The 19338-nt window shown below is 39.0% G+C and overlaps 1 protein-coding gene across 1 annotated transcript in view; it reads right to left on the reverse strand.

Moving 5' to 3' along the window:
• Positions 1-249: 249 nt before the first annotated feature.
• Positions 250-19338, reverse strand: part of MYRFL (myelin regulatory factor like) — a gene marked incomplete at both ends in the record, with an annotated part of 40600 nt that continues 21511 nt past the window's right edge. Inside the window, 14 exons of the mRNA XM_082280356.1 lie at positions 250-336; positions 429-503; positions 2550-2658; positions 3640-3714; positions 3932-4019; positions 11566-11730; positions 11861-11907; positions 12032-12097; positions 12876-12961; positions 13686-13749; positions 14343-14506; positions 17899-18008; positions 18464-18572; positions 18952-19152. Of these exons, the coding sequence (XP_082136482.1) occupies positions 250-336; positions 429-503; positions 2550-2658; positions 3640-3714; positions 3932-4019; positions 11566-11730; positions 11861-11907; positions 12032-12097; positions 12876-12961; positions 13686-13749; positions 14343-14506; positions 17899-18008; positions 18464-18572; positions 18952-19152 (1446 nt within the window). The remainder of the gene's footprint in view (positions 337-428; positions 504-2549; positions 2659-3639; positions 3715-3931; positions 4020-11565; positions 11731-11860; positions 11908-12031; positions 12098-12875; positions 12962-13685; positions 13750-14342; positions 14507-17898; positions 18009-18463; positions 18573-18951; positions 19153-19338) is intronic.

The raw sequence follows: 19338 nt of genomic DNA on the forward strand, positions 1-19338 counted from the left end.
ACAATATCATCATATACTCCATTACCTCTTGTCTCTTTAGAAACAACTTCTGGAAATGCAGAGCTATGGTTGTTGTCAAACACTTTATTTTTCTACTTTTTTTTTTAATCTAAAATTGAAAAAAAACCAAGAAAGTCCCACACAACTCAGTAAGAGGCTTAAAAAATATCCAGGGTCATTTGCAAGTCTCTTTTTCATATCACATGTTTCTTCATCTTTTCCCCAAAGAACAGAATATTTGGCAACATTTTAGTTACACTGCCGATAAAAGTAGAAGTAGTAATCAGTAAAAAACATTCCAGCAAAATAAGGGTCTGTCAAGCAGCTAGCAAAACCCTGCAAAAGAAAAACAAAGAGATTCATATAGGAACTTCTGTCATTTCAGATGCTATTTGTCTTTTGCTATGTTGTCGTTTGAAAAGGCTTACCGGCACAGCTACACGGAAAGAATATGCGCTGTCATACAGCTTAGCTACCGGGAGAGCCCAAACATGCTGGCGTCCCTAGGTGATAAATGGGAGACATTAGATAACCCTATTTCATGGGGAATTGGAGAGAAGGATAAGCTCTGGAAATATTTAATTGACAAATGCAGTGCAAAGTAATTACAATACCAAGCCTTGATAGCTGTAGTCAAAGTATTTAAAGACCAAGTGCTGACTAAACCCTGTGAATGTCGGTTTACTCTGATCAGCTCCACAAGGGAACTGCAGGCATCTGACTCCCAGTGACACTCAGCTGGCTCTGAATAACTGGATTCCCTCACTTGTTTTCTAAGCAAATCCCACAATAAATAGGGATTGTTCCTGATGTGCCAGGTGGTCTGAGAGCTTCAAGTTGTAATAGTAGCAAATGGCAGCTCTGCTGATTTTGGGCCAGCAACTTTAGCAGTGCTCAGAAGACAGAAAAGTTCCTCTTTACATTCTGAAGATGTGGGTAGTGTCTTCACTCAGTATTTCAAAAACAGATACCTGCAAGGTTTCATGCTAATTTTTATTACAGTGTACTGCCATGTACACGTGAAACAATATATATTTTATACCTGAAATGTTTATGCTACAATGAATAAAACAAAATTCAATCCTCACCTCTCTTTTACCCAATGATCCATGGTAACTTTTATTTCTAGTGTCTCAACTTCTTCATCTTTTTCTCCTCACTTCACTTTCTGACACATCCTCTCTGCTGGAGATGATATGTTCACATGACAAAACTTATGTGGGACTGCTGAGTCCAAATGATTGCTGCTCTGCCTTTTGGTAGGGAATAAGCCTTCCAATCCCTAGAAAAATCCTCTTGAAAGAAACCTCTTCAACTAGGCAGCATTTCTATTCTGAGTCACATCAAATCTGAATGCTCACTGCTGCTGGAGGCTAGTTAGCTTTAGTCTTTTGATGTGGATTTCAGGTTGACACACGAAATCTCTTTGACCAGTTTTGTCAGTAAGCTTCAAGGACATTTCTGCATTGCAATACTCTCTATGTCTGACTTAATTCCAATTCTGTTGAAATTACAGCAGACAGGTCAAAACTTAGAAAATCTGGGCTTTCGGATGACTTTGCCACAGTTAGAGAGAAGCCTGCAACTTTTTGCAAAGACATTTGAAAACTTGAGCAAAAAGGCAGCTTAAGGCTGGAGGTATCTCAAGTGCTCTAATTTGACTAAGCACAAAAAAAAAATTAAAATCAATTAAAAACCTGTTATGTATGGGAGCATAGATCAGAATCCTAAAGACGACTCTGAAATTACTTCCAAATTCAGGGATGTTTCTCCTACAATGTGTTCAGAAATGCTATTATCATTGCTTTTGCCTTTCCTACCATTTTAGCCAGAATAAGCATTTCCAAACAAACATTGACAAATGGGGGCCTTAAGGAGTCTTGTATGTCCAGGGAACTCGATGAGAGTTTAAAGCCTTCATCAATTTACTGGAGATGCTTAAAGATTTGCAAGACCTGGTCACTAAATATTTTTTTATTGGGAAAAGCTAACATGTTTTAACAGTTTTATCCCCATCGAGGCAATCCAGAGAATGATAAGTAAACAACTTTTGCTTTTAAAATTAAGAATTTTCCCTAGAGGGATGTATTGGTAAACTCCTGTTCGCACAGAAATAAAGGGGAATACTACCATTGTTATCAGCAAATTCAAGACTTTAAAACTGGAATTCATTACCCATAAGATAATAATGGAAACCATAAAGTAGATGAGAGTTTGGAGGACTCTGTCTCCTAAAGCTCTGAGTGATAAGTTATTCCCATTTTTAAAGAATCTCTGGAGTTATAATGAGTTAGAGTGGTGACTTAGGCTGAAGCAGAATTAAAACTGTCCTTGCAGAGAATCACTGGATAGATTTTTGTAAAAGTCAGCAGAAAACTGACTCCAAAAAAGTTATTGCATCTCATTATGGTCATGCCAAAGTCAGCCATGACTGACAGACTCAAAAGTACCACTGGATTTTTAGTACTTTAACAAAAGTCACAATTTTGCAGCCATTAGTTTTATAAAAATGATCCCCACAAGCCAGAGTATTGCTGCAAAAATCTTACCTGTGTGGTTTCTTGGAAATCCTTCCTACTGTTTTGGCTTGAAGAATAATGGGAGCAATAATTTCCAAATGTGACTTTGCAGAGAAATATAATTAATGGTTCTGTGGTGCTTCAAGAAACAGAGAAAAATAAGGATAAATTACTTTATTTAAAATAAAATCAGTTACCCCCAAACCACAAACCAATATTCAAAATAAATTCATACTCAGTGAAACTCTGAGTGTGATGTATTAATCCCTACATGGGAGGGCTGTACTATTGGATTATAATGGCATACACTTAAAAGATAAATTTTCAGTGGCTGTAGAAAACAAGCAGACACTTCAGGAGTGTTCAGTGAAGTACAAACAGTACTTCAGGAGTACTGTTACATGTCATCTTATCTGAAAAAGGCAGATGTTTACAGGGATAACATTGAAGATCAAAAGACTGGACGAGTCCTTTCTTGCAGAGACAGGAGCCATAAAGTGTCATCAAGCAGATGGTTTGGCAGCTGTTCTGGCTATCACTGGCCTTTCTCAGAATAACTCCAAAAGAAAGGACTTGTTCCCTCTGGGAGAACATGAAGGTGGGCTTTTGAGGAGAAAATACCTGCTGAGAGGAATAAGTCTGCTGCTTTTCCCTGCCCTAAGTCACAATTTTATGTGATACCAGAAGCTCCTTCACAAGAATCCCCCTTTTACAGGGCTTGGCACAACAGGCTCAAAGAAGGTACTCTCTGGAGTTACTCATGTTATGTTCCTAATAATGTTTCTCTACAACAACAAAAAAAAGCTGATCCCTGGGCCAGAGGCCACAATCCTGCCAATATACACATACATGTCTGCTCAAATGATTCCTAGGATAGAAGCTTCTGGATTTCAATATCTGCAACATTGGGTGAAATTTTCCTTGAGTTGAGAATGGTATTGGGCCTATGCTAGAGCAAGGAATCTACCCAAAGATCTGCATTAAGAATTTAATTGTGCATAGATCTTTCCCACTCCTCTGAACAGGACAAATTTGTGTAACAATAGACATCAGGCAAGAATTTCTATCAAATAATGAACCACTGCAGTCTTTTGCATGTATTCCTTTTAATTGTACTTACTTTATTTCCAGTGAGATTTCTACATCCATGGGTGTGTATTTGTTAATAGGAATAACATAGCTGTAATTTCCAGAGCTGAAAAAGGTTGCATTAATACACATAGGATTTGAGATAGACAGTATCTTTGCCAAAACATGAAAACTGCATTTAAATTTAAACAGAAAGAAACATAAAAAGGCATCAAAGGCTCCTGCATGCTAGAGGAAACAACTGTGAGCAGGAGCCAGCCAGGCAGCCAGGCCACATTAATGGTGTTTTATTCCACCACAGCATAATAAAAAAATTCACCTACCTGCAGTGCAGATTTTTTCTACAATAGCGATTGTCAATGCTTTGCTGAGTTTCCAAAATCTGTATGGAACTGACTGTTGTATCAATCCCTAAAAGTATTAAGAACAATGGTTTATTCCTGATTATTTCAGAAACCTTAGATAAGAGCATAATAAAACTACAGTTAGTCTACTCTCTTGACTGACACTACAAGACTTGCTGCAGGTCTAAATTAGCACTCAGTTAAAAGTCTCTGGTTGATTACCTTCATTCTGCCATTGGAAATAAGATCCTTGTTTAGTTTGCAAGGACAAATATCCTGGGAACCTAACACTGTACCATTTTCTTTTGGGCAGACATTGAAGGCTGGTTTGATGGCAGCCCAAGTAGAATACAAATGTGTCAATATTCATTTTAATGTACTAGAAGCCATACTCATTCAAGTAACCATTAACTTGAAAAAACTTATCTTTGTTGAGACAAATAATACGGAATGCAACAAAACTTGTTTCTAATTCTCTGCGCAAGAAAACATAATTCCTTCATAAAGCGTTGCCTTGAACTTTCAAGAACTTTTGGGTTTGCAAGAGTTTTGTAATATTCTAGATATAGATGATGAGCATAGCCATGATAACGCTGTTTTTCCCTCGGGCAGATTAGCCCTGTTAGAGTTAGGCAGCAAGAACTAGGGTGCTAACACAGAAGTACAGGTTCTGCTTTCACAGCTGGCCTGGGAATAGCTTCACTGAGCTGCATCCTGAAAGCCTTTTTTCTTCTGGATATATCTACGTCATCCAATCCACAGTTAGAACCTGCAGCATCTCAGACTCTGAAACCAGACCATTTCCGTGTGCACTGTGGCAGCCCCTTAAACACAAGGGGCTGAACAGGCTTAATCCCTTTGAGTGGAACTAAGCTGATGCTGACAATGGTTTGGGAAAGGGCTGGGTGATTTGAAATCATAGCATTATAGAAAATCCTGAGCTGGAAGGGACTGACAAGATCACGGCGTCCAACTCTTAGCCCTGCACAGGACACCATGTGTCCAAATCCTTCCTGAATTCTGGCAGCCTTGGTGTCATGACCACTTACCTCGGGAGCCTGTTCCAGTGCCTGACCAACCTTGAGGTGAAAAACCTTTTCCTAACACCCAGCCTAAACCTCCCCTGACACAACTTCATACTGTTCCCTTGGGTCCTGTCACTGATCACCAGAGCAAAGAGATCAGTGCCTGCCCCTGCGCTTCCCCCCAGGAAGAAGCTGTGTGTCACCAGGAGGTCTCCCCTCAGTCTCCTCTTCTCTAGGCTGAATAAACCAAGTCATCTCAGCTGGTCCTCATATGGCTTCCCCTGCACACCCTTCACCAAGTCTGTGGTGCAGAAAGCACAAAGAGGACTTGGTTCGGCAGGCCCAAGCCCTTCACATCACGCTGTGCATGCTGGTTTTGCATTTCTGTTTCTCTGGTCTACAGCAACCATTCCTTGCTTTGCAAAGAAACTTGATGAGTATAGGCTGACCTGTTCTCTGATTATAAAATCTCTGTGTGGAAGTATATACTTAAATTTCAGCCTGCAAATATCTACAAGTGACAGAGGGAAATTGAGTATGTTCATCTCAGAGAACTAGCACAGGAGAACATTTTCCTGTGACAGAGCATCTCATTACAACATGTAACATAGTGATGCCCCAGAGGATTTTGTCTGGGGTGTGGGTACCCATGCAAAAAAAAAATCAGAAGGGGAATGATTTTTCCCAGATCATCCAACTGGGGCACATCTAGGCAACAAGCAGAACCTATTTCTCACCTGCTTTAAGTGCATTGTCTAGATGTCCAAGTCTAGGTGTTTTATCATCCAAATACTGCCTACTCTTTAATCAAATATTAATTTTAAAAAACAAGCCTTAAAACAGAGGATGCACATAAACCAAAAAGACACAAGGCATAATCCTGCTCATACTGAATGAATGCCAGAGCATGCTGTTATAACATATGTAGTCAGCAGATACTCGTCTTTACATAAAAGAATCAATATTTTCAGCCCAGACTGGCTCTGACAGCAGTGCACAGTCTCTAAAAGGGGAACCTGAAATCAAGCCAAATGTCCTGTGTCAAGGAACTTCATTTCATCTCCTCTGAAGCAGGCAGTGTCAAGATCTGAAGGCAGAGATGGCCCCTTTCAGCAGCTGACATTTTAATCCCTCAGGTGAGATGAGGCAAACCCCAAAACACTTCCTTCACACTGCATCATGTTTCCTGCACACAAATACTCACATACTTAAGCACTAGATTTTAGCCCCTGTCAAGGAAAATGCCAGTTATCATTTTATTGTATCTGAAGCCAAGCCTAAGAACTCTGTAGAGAGGGCAGTCAGAATCTATAAAAATTTAATGAAGATGTAAGAATAAACTGAAAATTACAGTGAATCACAGGTTTCCTGTGGTTCACAGGAACTAGACTCACAAGTGCTAATTCTCTATAATGATGAGTTATAGCTGAAACTTCTCTAAATTCCAGAAGCAGAATTCCAAGCCTAAAAGTAGATCTTCAAAGTTATACAAGTAAACATTTTAACTTTTTTTTTTTTTTTTTCATTTAAATATAGGACTTACAGTCATTTCCAAGATCAGGTCTTCCACTAGGTTTTTTGACCAGATGTCTTTTGGGTAACATGTCGCTTTTTTTTCCTGTGAAAGGATGAATGCACAAACAACCCCCAGATTAGTCTTGCTCAGCTGTAACAGCAAAGTATGAACACAAACCCAGGAGATATTTTTTTAATTATCTCTTGAGTAAAGTCAGGCATAACCACAAGAGAAGTCTTTAAAATATAAACCACCTCTATTCAGAAGAAGATATACACAGCAAAAGTAAGTTTGCAGATAACAAGAAACAAGCTTTTGACATCTACAGGATATTGAAAACATTTCCAAAAAATAGCCTAATAGAAAAGGCTTCACCACACACAGAGAACATCACCAATTTCTATAACAGAGAACCAAAGCGAAGGTCAATAAGCAGACAGGCACTTCAGCACAAATCTGATCATAAAGCCACATCTTTCTTATTAGTGAGAAAATGGCATTAGGAATGCAATCTGGATGCAAATGTAAGCTGGGAGAACAACTTGGATTTTTGAATGTGAGATGTTAAGATACTGAGGACTGAGCCATTGCTTCAGAGAGAGGATGCATAATCAAATTAAAAAGCTAATACACAGCTCTAACAGCACAATCACCATGTTCACTGACGTCACCTCTGTAACTTCAAACAATGAACTAGGCTGGGTAATATAAGCTGATGACTTCTTTTTCTAATTGTTATTCTATTAATTTTCTCAGCACTTCTCTAGAAAAGTGAACTTTAAAGGTCTTTTGAATAATCATCATACAGTACAACTTGGGGAAGGCAAAAGGCCCTTTGAGCCCATGGGAAATGGTTTAATGCTATTTAATGCTATTAATTTGTGCTTCTACAAAAATTGCCAGCTAAGAATCTGTTCAGAGACGTGTTACCAGGAAACGGGCACTGGGAAATGCCAAACTTGCCTAAACTAATGTGCTTCATCAAATACCATTTCTAGAATACCAAAATACTCCATTCCCATGTTTCCCAAAGGAATCTTTCTGATTTCAGAATGGCTGCTTAGAATAGAAATGACAGTTTCATGATAGGAAGGAAGGATGAAAATGCATTATAACTGATACTGAAACAAGACAGGTGGATTGACCTGACTGTTCTCTTATTCATTCCAGATTTGGATTTCATTTCAGTACTGGGAAATAAGAAAATCCAGTTTTTTCTCATGCTAGTAAGTGACCAAGAGCATGGAGCAACATTAACAACTGGAATCCAAGGGCCCAGAAGCAATGTAATACAAAATCCTCTTTGGGATTTTAATCTGTTTTGTGATTTTTTATGAACCTCTCATACTGCTGCCAGCTATTCCTTGAATCCATTTTCTATTTACTAGCTCATCATACAGATCTGCAGGTTCTGCCAGCTTTGGTGGTAATTGCAGCATTTAGTAGTCATCTGCTGTTCCATTTCGTTATGTGGTTCCACACACCTAGAAAAATGGCTACTGAACACATGCAATCACTTGTACATGTACAGTCATCTTGGGGCAGATCTAACAAAAGCCTGTTCATTCTCTCATTCCTCCCTTTAATTCACAAACTAATTGTCACACCTTCATTTTCTCCTGATTTCTCTTAATAATCCAGATATGCTCGCAATGCATTAAACACTGTAATTTTGTATTTTCATTAACAGAGAACTATTCTGTAGAAAACCTAAATCCCCTAGTAGAGGTAAAAGTTTGCTCTATGTAGACAAAATAGTTCAGCCCATGCAAGCATTGGCAGGAATGTATATTAAAAACTTGGAATTACCGAACACTTAAAACTGATTCTTTTGCAGATGACGGAAGAAAGTATTAAGCAGTATCAGAATTTTGTACAAAAATCAGGATAAAGACAGATTTACTTCACTAAGATTTCAACTATTCAAACAGAGTCAGTAACCAGTGTAGAAATTTATTTTCACTTGGGCTTTTACTCATCATAAAATTACCATTTCATTGTCCTTTAAGCTGCTGCATTCTAAATTTGGAATACAAGGTGCCAATTGAGAACACCAAGAATTACCATTAAGCACCACAGCAACCTTCAATAAATTGTAAATAAAATTCCACTCTTTCACATATAGTAACACTGAGGGTTTTCTTAAAGGCCCATGTGGGGTGTGACAATCCAATTCAATAACATACAGAACTACAAGCATGATAAGAACATAATGAGGAAAACAATCATCTTCAGATAAGATTGAGAAAAACTCATCCAATAAATGTGGTATCCTTTTTTTTTCCCCTCAAACACTCTATGGTTTTAATTCAAGTGAGTTGTAATATTCTGTAAGCAGTGCGGGAAAAATCTGCTGATGATGTCTCATGGTGCTGGTACTTTACCATGAATCTGTTAACTACCCTCTGAAGGCAATAAATGTGAATGCATGAGGCTGACCAAAATCCAGCAGGAGCCCTCACCAAACTTTTATTGTGAGGGGAGAGACACAGGGGAGAAACAACACTGTAGGAGGAAGCAAGTACAGCTCCTGGTTATTGGTGACGCTTAACATTAAGGGGAGAGCAATGAGCATTAATGGCATGGAAACAGAGAGCAGAAAAGGCCCAAATGCTGAAGGGTATTCACATTCCTCAGTTCCACTGAAATCAGTGGAAGCTCAAAAGCCTAAATCCTCCAGAGAAATCAATTAAAAGAAAGTATGAGGGAAAAAGGCCACATTAAGCTAGACGACATAAAGATGTGCTGAGTTGTTGTTTAATGCATTTTCTCTTGCTTATGAATGCTTTTGCTTCTGCTTGAACTTTCCTAACAGACTTTTCATCAACAAATCTGGGATGCAAAGGATTAGGAGCTCCAATGGATGCACTCCATAGTGGTCTGCTCCCACTGAATTCAGGTACTGCATTGTGGAACAGCAAAAGGCCTGTACTAACTCCTAAATTAATTCAATTGCAATTTCAAACAGTTCCACCTTTCCATTAATCAGATTAATCAGCTGATTCTAAAGTATCCACTTTTTATCTTGATTATTCCCCATATTTTAACTCGTAGCTTTTGGTTCTGAAAACATTTTCCTTTTCATCTATCTTGGTTACAGCTACATTAAACAGCTTGTTGGTTTTCCTTCTGTTTGGATTTCATATTGACATTGTTACCTTCCATCTGGGGATATATTCAGGTTCATTAAACTTATGCAGAACTGAAATCTTTCAGTAGCTTGTGTACTGTGCTGATTTTTCACTCTTGAATCCACAGTTAATGCTATTTGGAGCATAAGACCTTGAGAAGGTAATGCTTTGTGTTTATTCTTATCTTCTCTTTCCACCTAATATCAGAAGAAGCCAGCTGGGGACAGAAGGTTTTCATATTTCATTTTGACCCATCTACAGTTCCCTCACTTATAAATGAGATTAATGTCTTTTTAATTAATCAACACTCTTTCAGGCTTCAGAGCAATACAAATTACTCAGGTATGACCTCTTGAAAGCACTGTAGTGAGCTATATCTGCCACAGGGCTTACTGCAGCACTATTCACAAGAATCACAAGGACCACTTGCATACAGCTTGTCTGCAGAGTAAGGAATGACCAGTGGATGAGTCCCACTGAAACAGGTCATGCTGAGAGTGCCACAGCAGTCGGTAATGCCTGCCCGGGCAGATATTTGTACTTCAGAGGCTGAACTGCATCCATCCCCAGTTTAACCCCACTTTGCCAACTTTGGTGCAAGAATTGTTCCAAGGCCAAGACAGGAAGAGTATGAATGCTGGTTTAGTAATATTAACACTTGCTTCCAGAAACTGGAAATGTTAAGGACTGGGAAAGAGGAATACAGATTCCCATAGTTTATGCATACCGTTGTGGGATATGCCCAGCCACTGCCCTGGAGAGATGTCTGCTGAGATAAAAGATTTTGCAATTGCCCAGCAGGACTCCCTGGAAAGGTGACTACTTTGAGTCATGGGGAGGAAAAGTAGACCCACAATCCTTCGGGAGACCTTATGCAGATCATTCTGTAACCCATTGGTCTATCCCAGACCCTCTGTAATCCATTGGTCCCCTTGCTGATCCCCTGTATCCCTATAAAAGAAGACCAATTCGCGTCTGTAGAGAGGGTTCTCGTCCCTGGTTTTCCCCTTCGCCGGAGGGGACCCACAATAAAGCTGCCTCTGTGCGGAACCAGCCACATGAACCTCTCGTCTCTCTCTCCGGTCTGGCTTGGCCTGGAGGCTGCCCTGCAGAGCTGAGCTGGAATCACGAGCTGACAATCACTAAAGAGCTGACAGTCTCTGCAAGGGCCCTCCTGCCAGCAGCTGAGAGGAAGACACCGGACCCCGGGAAGGCGATTCCTTTCGGGACCATCTCCCCAGACCGGTCACCTCTTCCTGGGTACCAGCCTCGGACCCCACCACCAGCTGTAATATACCTTTATGCATTAATCCCTTCTTATAAATATTATAAAAGTTGTAAACAACACACCCTCTCATACACTACACATATAACATCTGGCAGACAATATCAGTAAAGAATTCATTCCAATTATTTTATTTTATAGAGCTCTGCCTACAAATAATACTACCCAAAACCCCTGCCTGAACAATCAGAGTTTGAAGTGTAAGTTTTATGTTTTCAGGCAGTTGGAATTCTATCTCTGCCCATAGAAAAGATGTAGTATCATTACATTGTGACACGATTCCGTTTTTGGGGGGTTTTTTACATCTGTTAATTCATTCTCTACTACCCCAAATCAACTCCCATCCAACTGTAGCCAAAGGTTAATTAAAAGGATTGGTGACTTTCCAGTTCACATCAAATAATTTACCAAGAATGGCCAGGAAGAACAGTGACACCTGAAAAACATCTTAGGGCCCCAAATTCTTAAGGGTAACCAGGCCAGATTTTTCAAAAACATATTGACTGTAGTGATGATTAGTTATATCAAGATTTTTTAAATCCTCTGGACTAAGCTCTTTTGTAGAAAGCTAACTACCTTTAAATATTCTTGCCCCTTCCCCCACATTTTCCATACAGTCTCTGCTCAAATCATAAATAACTAATTTTTCAACTTACCTTTTTCCTTTGCATTGTTTTTTTCATAACTTAGAGATTTGACTTTTGGTTGATGAATTGGACAACAATAGACCTTGTCACAAGGCAAAATGTCACAGAAATTCACTTCAGGGATCCTGCTAATGGGCTGTGTACTCTGAGAAATTGTGCTTTCCCTTTGCAATGCTAAAGCAAACAACAACAACAACAAAAAACAAACAAACAAACAAACACAAAACCTTAATTCTCACAAATGCTGTGTACAGGATTTTATAATAGCCCATTATGTATATGCAGACCAGCAGAGACACAGTACCTGCTGTGGTGGTAGAGGGAGAGACTGGAACAGAACTTGAGTTGCTGCTGATGAAGAAAAACAATTCATTAAGAAATGAACATTAGAGTTGAGGACCATAACAAATTGATCCACAATCTATTACTAATTCTACTCATTTGAATTCACTAATGGTAATTTACTTGCCTGTACACTGGATGTTTTTCAAAACGTCTGTCATGAATGCTAAGTAAATAAAGGCTCCATATTGTCAAAGCACTGTAGAAAGAGAATTATTCCATAGATTTACATCCATCTTTTATACAACACAATATGAATAATACCTTGACAGCACCATGTCCAAATGTAGTTATGCAAGTGTTAACTATCTCATCACTTTCCCTTTAGCGGGAAAAATTTCAGCTGAATATAATGGGGTTTAGATGAGATACCCGTATACAATTTTGTGTTCATATACTTGTATTCAACACAAAATATGGCCAGTTTCCAACCTAAATAGTATCACAACACCACTTCAAAGTACTCAGTTCACAAAGAGATTGTAAGCCACAGGTTTTTGGCCTGGAAACAGAAAATGGTAGTCTCAGAAGTCCAGAGCATACTTTCCTTTCCACAAGTCCAATGTCACAAGCTAAACTTTCAGTCACATACTTGCCCACCACAACGGGAACGAGTTCAGCTTCATTTCACACAACAGAATCACTCTGTACATCAGAAATTGTTCTTAGGCACAGAACGATTGGATAAAACATGCAGAGTCCGGTTTTGCACCTGTAGCACAAGCCACTGAGGGACAGTGAAGTTGCACCATATATTGTGACATGGAGAGAGATCAGCTGCGTGTCCATCACCTGAGTACCTCACTTTTATACAATGGTTTCAACTTTACAATATTACCAGGATATTCATTGTTAATTTTAACACATTGTGTTCTTTGAGTAGGAAAGGAAAAGAAGGGGAAAAAGTGCTATATTCTTTCAGATAAGTAGAAAAGAGAAGCAAGAAACAAGTCAAATTGTTGTTAATTAATTGTTACCATAGTGCCATAATAGCAAGCAAAGCTATTACAGTCACTCGGAAAATCTTCATGGAGCAGGATTCTTTGGTCTTTGACAAACAAACCTAGGGGGAAAAAAAAGTTTGGTTAATTCAAGTGGCACATATCTAAGCCACTACTAGTAGATTAAGAAATACTACACTAGGCTGACTTTACATCACCCTTGTTTCTTTCATGATCACCCTTATACAGGCGTCAGCATCTACAGAGGAAAAAATTCAGTTATTAAAGGGTCCTAAAATTGCGAGTGCACTGTGCATTGTTGATAGTGTGGGGACAAAAACATTACAGAGGACGAAAGGATAGCTAAAAGTAACAGCTCCTTGTCCTTTCTTCCTGACTTTTTTCATACTTTTGAGTATTTCAAAATCAAATTAAGAACCCAATAAGTGGCCAGAACTAAAAGTTCAGCAGCTTTCAGTATGTGCTCAGACCATGTTAAAGCAAGACTTGTAAAAATACAGAAGAAAGGCATTTTCCAAACAAGTAGGGTGATCTTAAATGATGGAGCATTTGACTGTCATTATGGTACAAAGAATATTTGACCTATTATATTGTCTTGCTCTTTGTCACTGGCAGAAGCAAGGTAGGCAAATGAGCATTGGTTCATCTTAAAGAATGGGACTTGGCAGCCTAGGAAGACTGTCTTGAAAAAGGTCAATGTATGTATTTCTTCCCTCATACAATCCCAGTGAAAAGGGGTATCGGCTTTCTATACCACCATACAAGCAAGAGAAAGTGAAAGCAAATCACAGTGAATGACTCAGACAAGGATTTAATTTCACTCACCTTCCTGGATTTTAGCGGGACTGGTTTTATTGATGGCAAAAGACTATTAGCTCGACTGTACCTGCTGTAAGAGACAAGATCTCTTTAACATTCAAATGCTTCAGCAACTAATTAATGATGAAAAGATATTTTTTAATGTGTTAATGTCATCTTGCTTTTCAATTCTAACATTTACAAAGGGAAAGGCAGAAGTGTCAGCAGATTCACTTTCAAGGACAAAGGTCTGCAGTTAACTCATTCAGGTGAATGCTCTTTAATGTTACATTTGATTTCAAAGCAAACTTGGGGAAATGGCTTAGAAACAGGAAATGCTCATCACTTCTGCTGAAGCCCCAATTTCTTTAAAGATTCCTTCTTGCAGAAGAAGCTCTGCAGATTTGCCTTAGAAGCAATTTCCAAGTTCCAGAGCTGTAACTGGACATAATCTACCCTTGCTTTATGCAACAGAAGCAATTACAAAGATTTAACAGCCATTTCAAATATGAATTTTGTCAGTGAGTAAAAAAAAATATGAGAAATTTGGGGTGTTTTGCACAACTTAAATGCTGGAAATTAGCTGAACTCTACTGTCAAGGAAAATCAGTTTTCACTTCTATCACAGAGATCACTTTAACAATTTGTGTGACAACTATTAGAAAAAAAACCAGCCAAACGTACCTGACTTTGCTCTCTTCACTGACTGTTGACTTTAAACTGCTCAGCCGTTTCAGCCTGGCCAGTTTCCTATTCCACTGTTCCAGTTCTTCTATTCTGACTTCAAGATTGTTTGTTAGTTTACAAAGCTGCTTTACAGCACCAACATTCTCCATAAAGATCTGATCCTGAGAAGCAAACAGTAACAAAAGTAGATCCATAGTATATTCATCAATCAGATGTAACAAGAAGAAATGAGTGCAGGATTTGCCTATAAAAACACAAGTTATCTCATTGTAAATGGGATGCACATATGACTATAAAAGCCTTTTTCTAGACATTTAAATGGCAGTAAATTGAAAATGAGGACTTGCAGAAAAATTTGAAGAAGCTAAAGAGATTTTTACACCAAGAATTTAAACTGTATTTTACCTTCATACTGTATTGAAACCTTAACACTGTTCTAACTACTTGATTTTCAGTGCTGCAGCTGAATGCAGATTTCAGAATTGCTTAGCAAAATGTCCATCCAACCATTTACCTACAGGCATTAGGTAGGCTCATACAAGCCAGAGTTTCTATCCATGTTGTACACATAATGTTAATCACACAGAGGTGAGACAGGTTAAAAACCAAAGCAGGAGTCAAGCTGTGATTGCATAATATTTTGCTTTCCCCTTCAGCCTCTCCAGTCTCTTACAGGAGTCTTGTAGTTTCTAATAACATGATCATCTCTGCAACTAAAACAGTTCAGACACCCTCCATTTACTCCTTCTGGATATTTTACCAGGGAAAAGCCTCCTATTCTCCTACCCCTGCTTATCATCTAGGTATCAATCTGCTGCTGGAGAAGCCCTCAGTATAACCATCCAGGTAGTAAGTATTTTATCCATTTCTGAGACAAAAATGGTTACTGATCCACTGCAGGAACATAGTAGCAGAGTACTTTGTTTGCTGTGTTTGAAAGAATGGCTTTCTCATACTAATGTGCAACCAGACTGGTACCATTGGATGAAGTTATTACTGCTAAGTGCTCCAGTCTAGTAAAAGCAGTTTTTCCTTTCACATTGTAAAAGCCATGCATACCTTTTTTTTAAAAGGTGACTGCATTCCACAAAACCAGACAGCATTTTGTGTAATCAGAATCAGAGCACATTATCAGTGGTAAGTCACAAGCTTCCTTACTGCCAGGGTACCAACAGCCCATTTAAATAAAAAGTGATTTCAAAATAATCTCTTTGTGCCTAGAACTGTGAAATTACTTATATGGTCACTTGCCCTCGTATCAATGACATGTGAGCAGCTGCCCTTTCCTTTGTCTTCAAATCAAGCATGAATCACTTCTAGGTGGCTTCAACTAGCTGAGAAAATGGCTCTTCTGGCAAAATGAAGAAATACTCTATTTGGGGAAAAAAAACTGATCAGAGTTTTACTGCCTCTCTCGTGACAAAGTACTGAGCACAGTGCAACTGAGAAGAAAAGAAAGATTCTGTCTCAAAAAACCAAATTTCACATAGTTGAGATGTTTCTCTAGAAAGTAGCAGAGCCTGGTTCAAATGTGTAATACAATCAATTAATTTTACCAAGTTCAACAGCTCCAAACAGCTAACTGAAAAAGAGACACAACACCCACCAGCACCCTACTTATCTGGAAATAAACTTGGAATATGAGATTAGAAATTTCAAAGTGTCAAAAAAAGTTATGAAGCACTGTCCATTTACTATCCAAGGTGCTGAGCTATTTCGGAGCTGGGAGCTCAGGAATTTAAATCAGATGTTCCACCTGGACAGAAGATGTTCCAAATCTCTGAATTCAGTATACATCTTATATTGTTAGATGCATCTCTCCAGCTCCTGTCACCCCAAAGCTCATGGAATTGACGTTCATATGCTCTGCCACAGGTGTTAGGAAAAAGAGGAGAAAGCACAGATTTACCTGACCATATTAAAACACCAAAGTGTCTGCGAAGTAATCCCAGGTCCAGATCTAGACAAGCAGTCAAGAAAATGCTAAGGAGCAACTAAGCCATTGCTGTAACAAACCATTCCTGCATGGGCCACATACACAGCAGAATCACACCCCGCAGGCATGAAGTAGAAAGCAGGCATTCTCCATTTGTAGGTCACATCCCTGGAAGACACCCTGGCAAGCACCCTCCAGAGACCCAAGGTACAGAGAAGAAAGGGAACGTGATGGGCCCAAAAGACAGTGGTGTGAGGCACTGTTAGAGATGGTATTTTGTGTGATATTTCAGCAAGGAAGAGATATGAACCAAAAGCTCAACTCTCCAACCTAATCTTCTGTCAGACAAAAAAACTGGCTACCCCAAATCAATTCTGGGGGCGTTCAAAAATGCAAATGATGCTACAGCTGTCATACAATGTAATAGGAAGGCCTAAAGGGCAAAACTAACCTGGAGCCACCACCTACCACCACTGCTCCTCTACTAGCATCTAGAAATCAGCTACAGGCTGGAACCCTGACCAAATACAGCACATTTTCTAAACATCTCCTTTACAACAGTATCTCCAGAAGTGCTCTTTCCACAGCTTTATTAAAGGTATCTAATTCATACTTCTTTTATATGGAATACAACCTAGAAGATTTAACCTATGAATTTAAACTATTTATAGACTAGCAAGAGATGACAAGTGAAATACAGCATTTTTATAGGTATTTTCCCCAAGTTTGGTGGTGTAAACTTGTGATTTCTATAGAATAATGAAAGAATGCATTATGATAATGAATGCCGGATTGTGTTCATAATAACATCCGGAAAATATAAGGTCACCTATCTCTAAAACCTCCCTCTTCTCATTATCAGCTGAAAGTGGGAAAAAGCTGGGAAGTCGTCTTTGGCATGCAGTGAACCAGCACTCAGCAGAGGGGCTGCTCTGAGACAAGTGCTGTCTGCAGTCTTGTGTGACTGGACTCCGTGACTGACAGTTCCTTGCAGTCCTATTTCTACAGAAAAAGGAGGGGAAGAGAGCACAGGACAACACCCAGACAGTGTTTTCAACTGATGAGCATGGTAACTACTTTGTGTGCCATTTCACAGCATATGACTTTGAACCTATAAAAAGTATTTCAGATTGCCAAAAAAACCCCCTTCACACAGAGCTAGCACTTGGATTTGGTATGTAGAGGTTATACCAGGATTAGAGTAAGGAAGTTTTTATTTAACAAGATGAATGTCATCATTGCTTAATTCACTTCTGGAACACCTAATTAACTGAACACTTCAACACAAAAGAATGTTTTGGAGTCCCGCTTGTTGAAGCAACACTATGAAATCGCTATCCACTTTTATTCAGAAAAGCTAGGCCTTTTTCTTTTTAACTGTATTATAGTTTATATAGTATTGTAATTAGTTTTTAGTATAGATTCTTCTTGTCATTAAAAGATTCAGTCCTTTACAAACAGCTGTTGTTTCAGTTTTTTTCGGTAATCCGCCAAAGGCCGTTTCTGTAACGCACGCGGAGAGCTACAGCTTTGTATGGGGCACAGCGCGTGTTCATAGCTCTCCACATGAAAGAACAGTCTAAATACACACCCCCACTTTCTCCCTCAAGACCATACCTTGTCAACCATGAGGAAGTTTTCTATTTTTTCTCCATCATTACAAGCAACATCTCCAACTTCTCTAACAGCTTCAGGTAAAAGCCCCTTCACTTCCTGGGCTATTATTCCTGTTCGCAAGGTAACAAAAAATAATGTCACGAAACACATTGGCATACCCACTGACTATTCTAAAAACTACAGGCAGAGCAAAAAAAGATCTAGAATTTCTCTGTGGTACAAAAATCCAGTATTTCAGGGTTTTTTCTCCATTCCACAGAGAAAAACTAGAAACCTTTAGAATTCTCATTTCTCTGCAGTAAGAACAAAATTGTTTGTAAGCACATACTTCATTCTCATTACTTCTGGAAAATAAACTCCCCATCTTTAAAAATTGAAACAGAAGTTGTAAAATTACAGACAATACCTAATTTTGGCATTTTTATACCACAAGAGATAGACGGCAAAGTGTGCAATTGCAGTAACCTAAAAAATGAGGATTAAATAGCAGGATGTTAAAAGGCCCTATGGCACAATAAATATCAGTAGATGTTAATGAAAAATGGGAACAGAGCTGACTTAATACCTGTTTCATGGGTATCTTTTATTCCCATAACAGATGCAAATTCAGGCTTGTAGTCATATTCCACCAGCCTCATTTGTGTTATTCTTCTCAACTGCTCATTTGTATCGACCTAGTTGGAAAAATACCAAGATTTACATGTTGAAACACTAAGCATGGCATCTAGGACACCACTGAGAGAGCAACTAGCCTGACACAGTCATTTGGCCAATCATCACACTGAAAAACATAGACAATCTTACCATTCCCCACTATCAGAGTGCTGTTTGTATTTGTATTGCCAGTTACCCTTCAGTTTGACAGCTCCCAGTTTCTACAGAGAGCCCTCTCCAAAGTCTATAGGTTCTACAGAGCACAGTGGTACATCTGGTTTCTTCAGGCCAGCATTTCAGCAGAGCCAGGATATAGGAGCTGCTTCATGTGTCAGAACAATGATCCACACATGTGCTGTGGTGCAAACATGAATGCCCTAAATACTGCATGGCCCTCACCTCCCGGATATTCTGTTTTGCTCGGCTGTCAGATGGGTGCATGACTCTGCCCATAACTTTGGCGTTTCCGCAGACAACCAGTGCTTCATCTGGTGCATCTGTGTTAATTCCTACTCGACCATGACACACTATAGTCTCTGGAACATGTCCTCGCTGCCACAGTACATCACTGTCATTCTCAAACTGTCCTGGGTTAGATGCCTGGAAGGAAATTTTTTGTTTAAAGGTACAGTATAGCATAGATGCACTATTGTTTATTCTATTAGAAATTCTGGGAAAATGAAAAGCCAAATCTTAAATATTGAAATTGTATTCAAAAGCTTTTTAACACACTAACAGAAAAAACAAGAGTGGAGTCACTTCTGAGTGTTTGTGCTCACACAGGAC

This window comes from Coloeus monedula, assembly GCF_965178545.1.
Source record: "Coloeus monedula genome assembly, chromosome: 4".
NCBI lineage: Eukaryota > Metazoa > Chordata > Aves > Passeriformes > Corvidae > Coloeus > Coloeus monedula.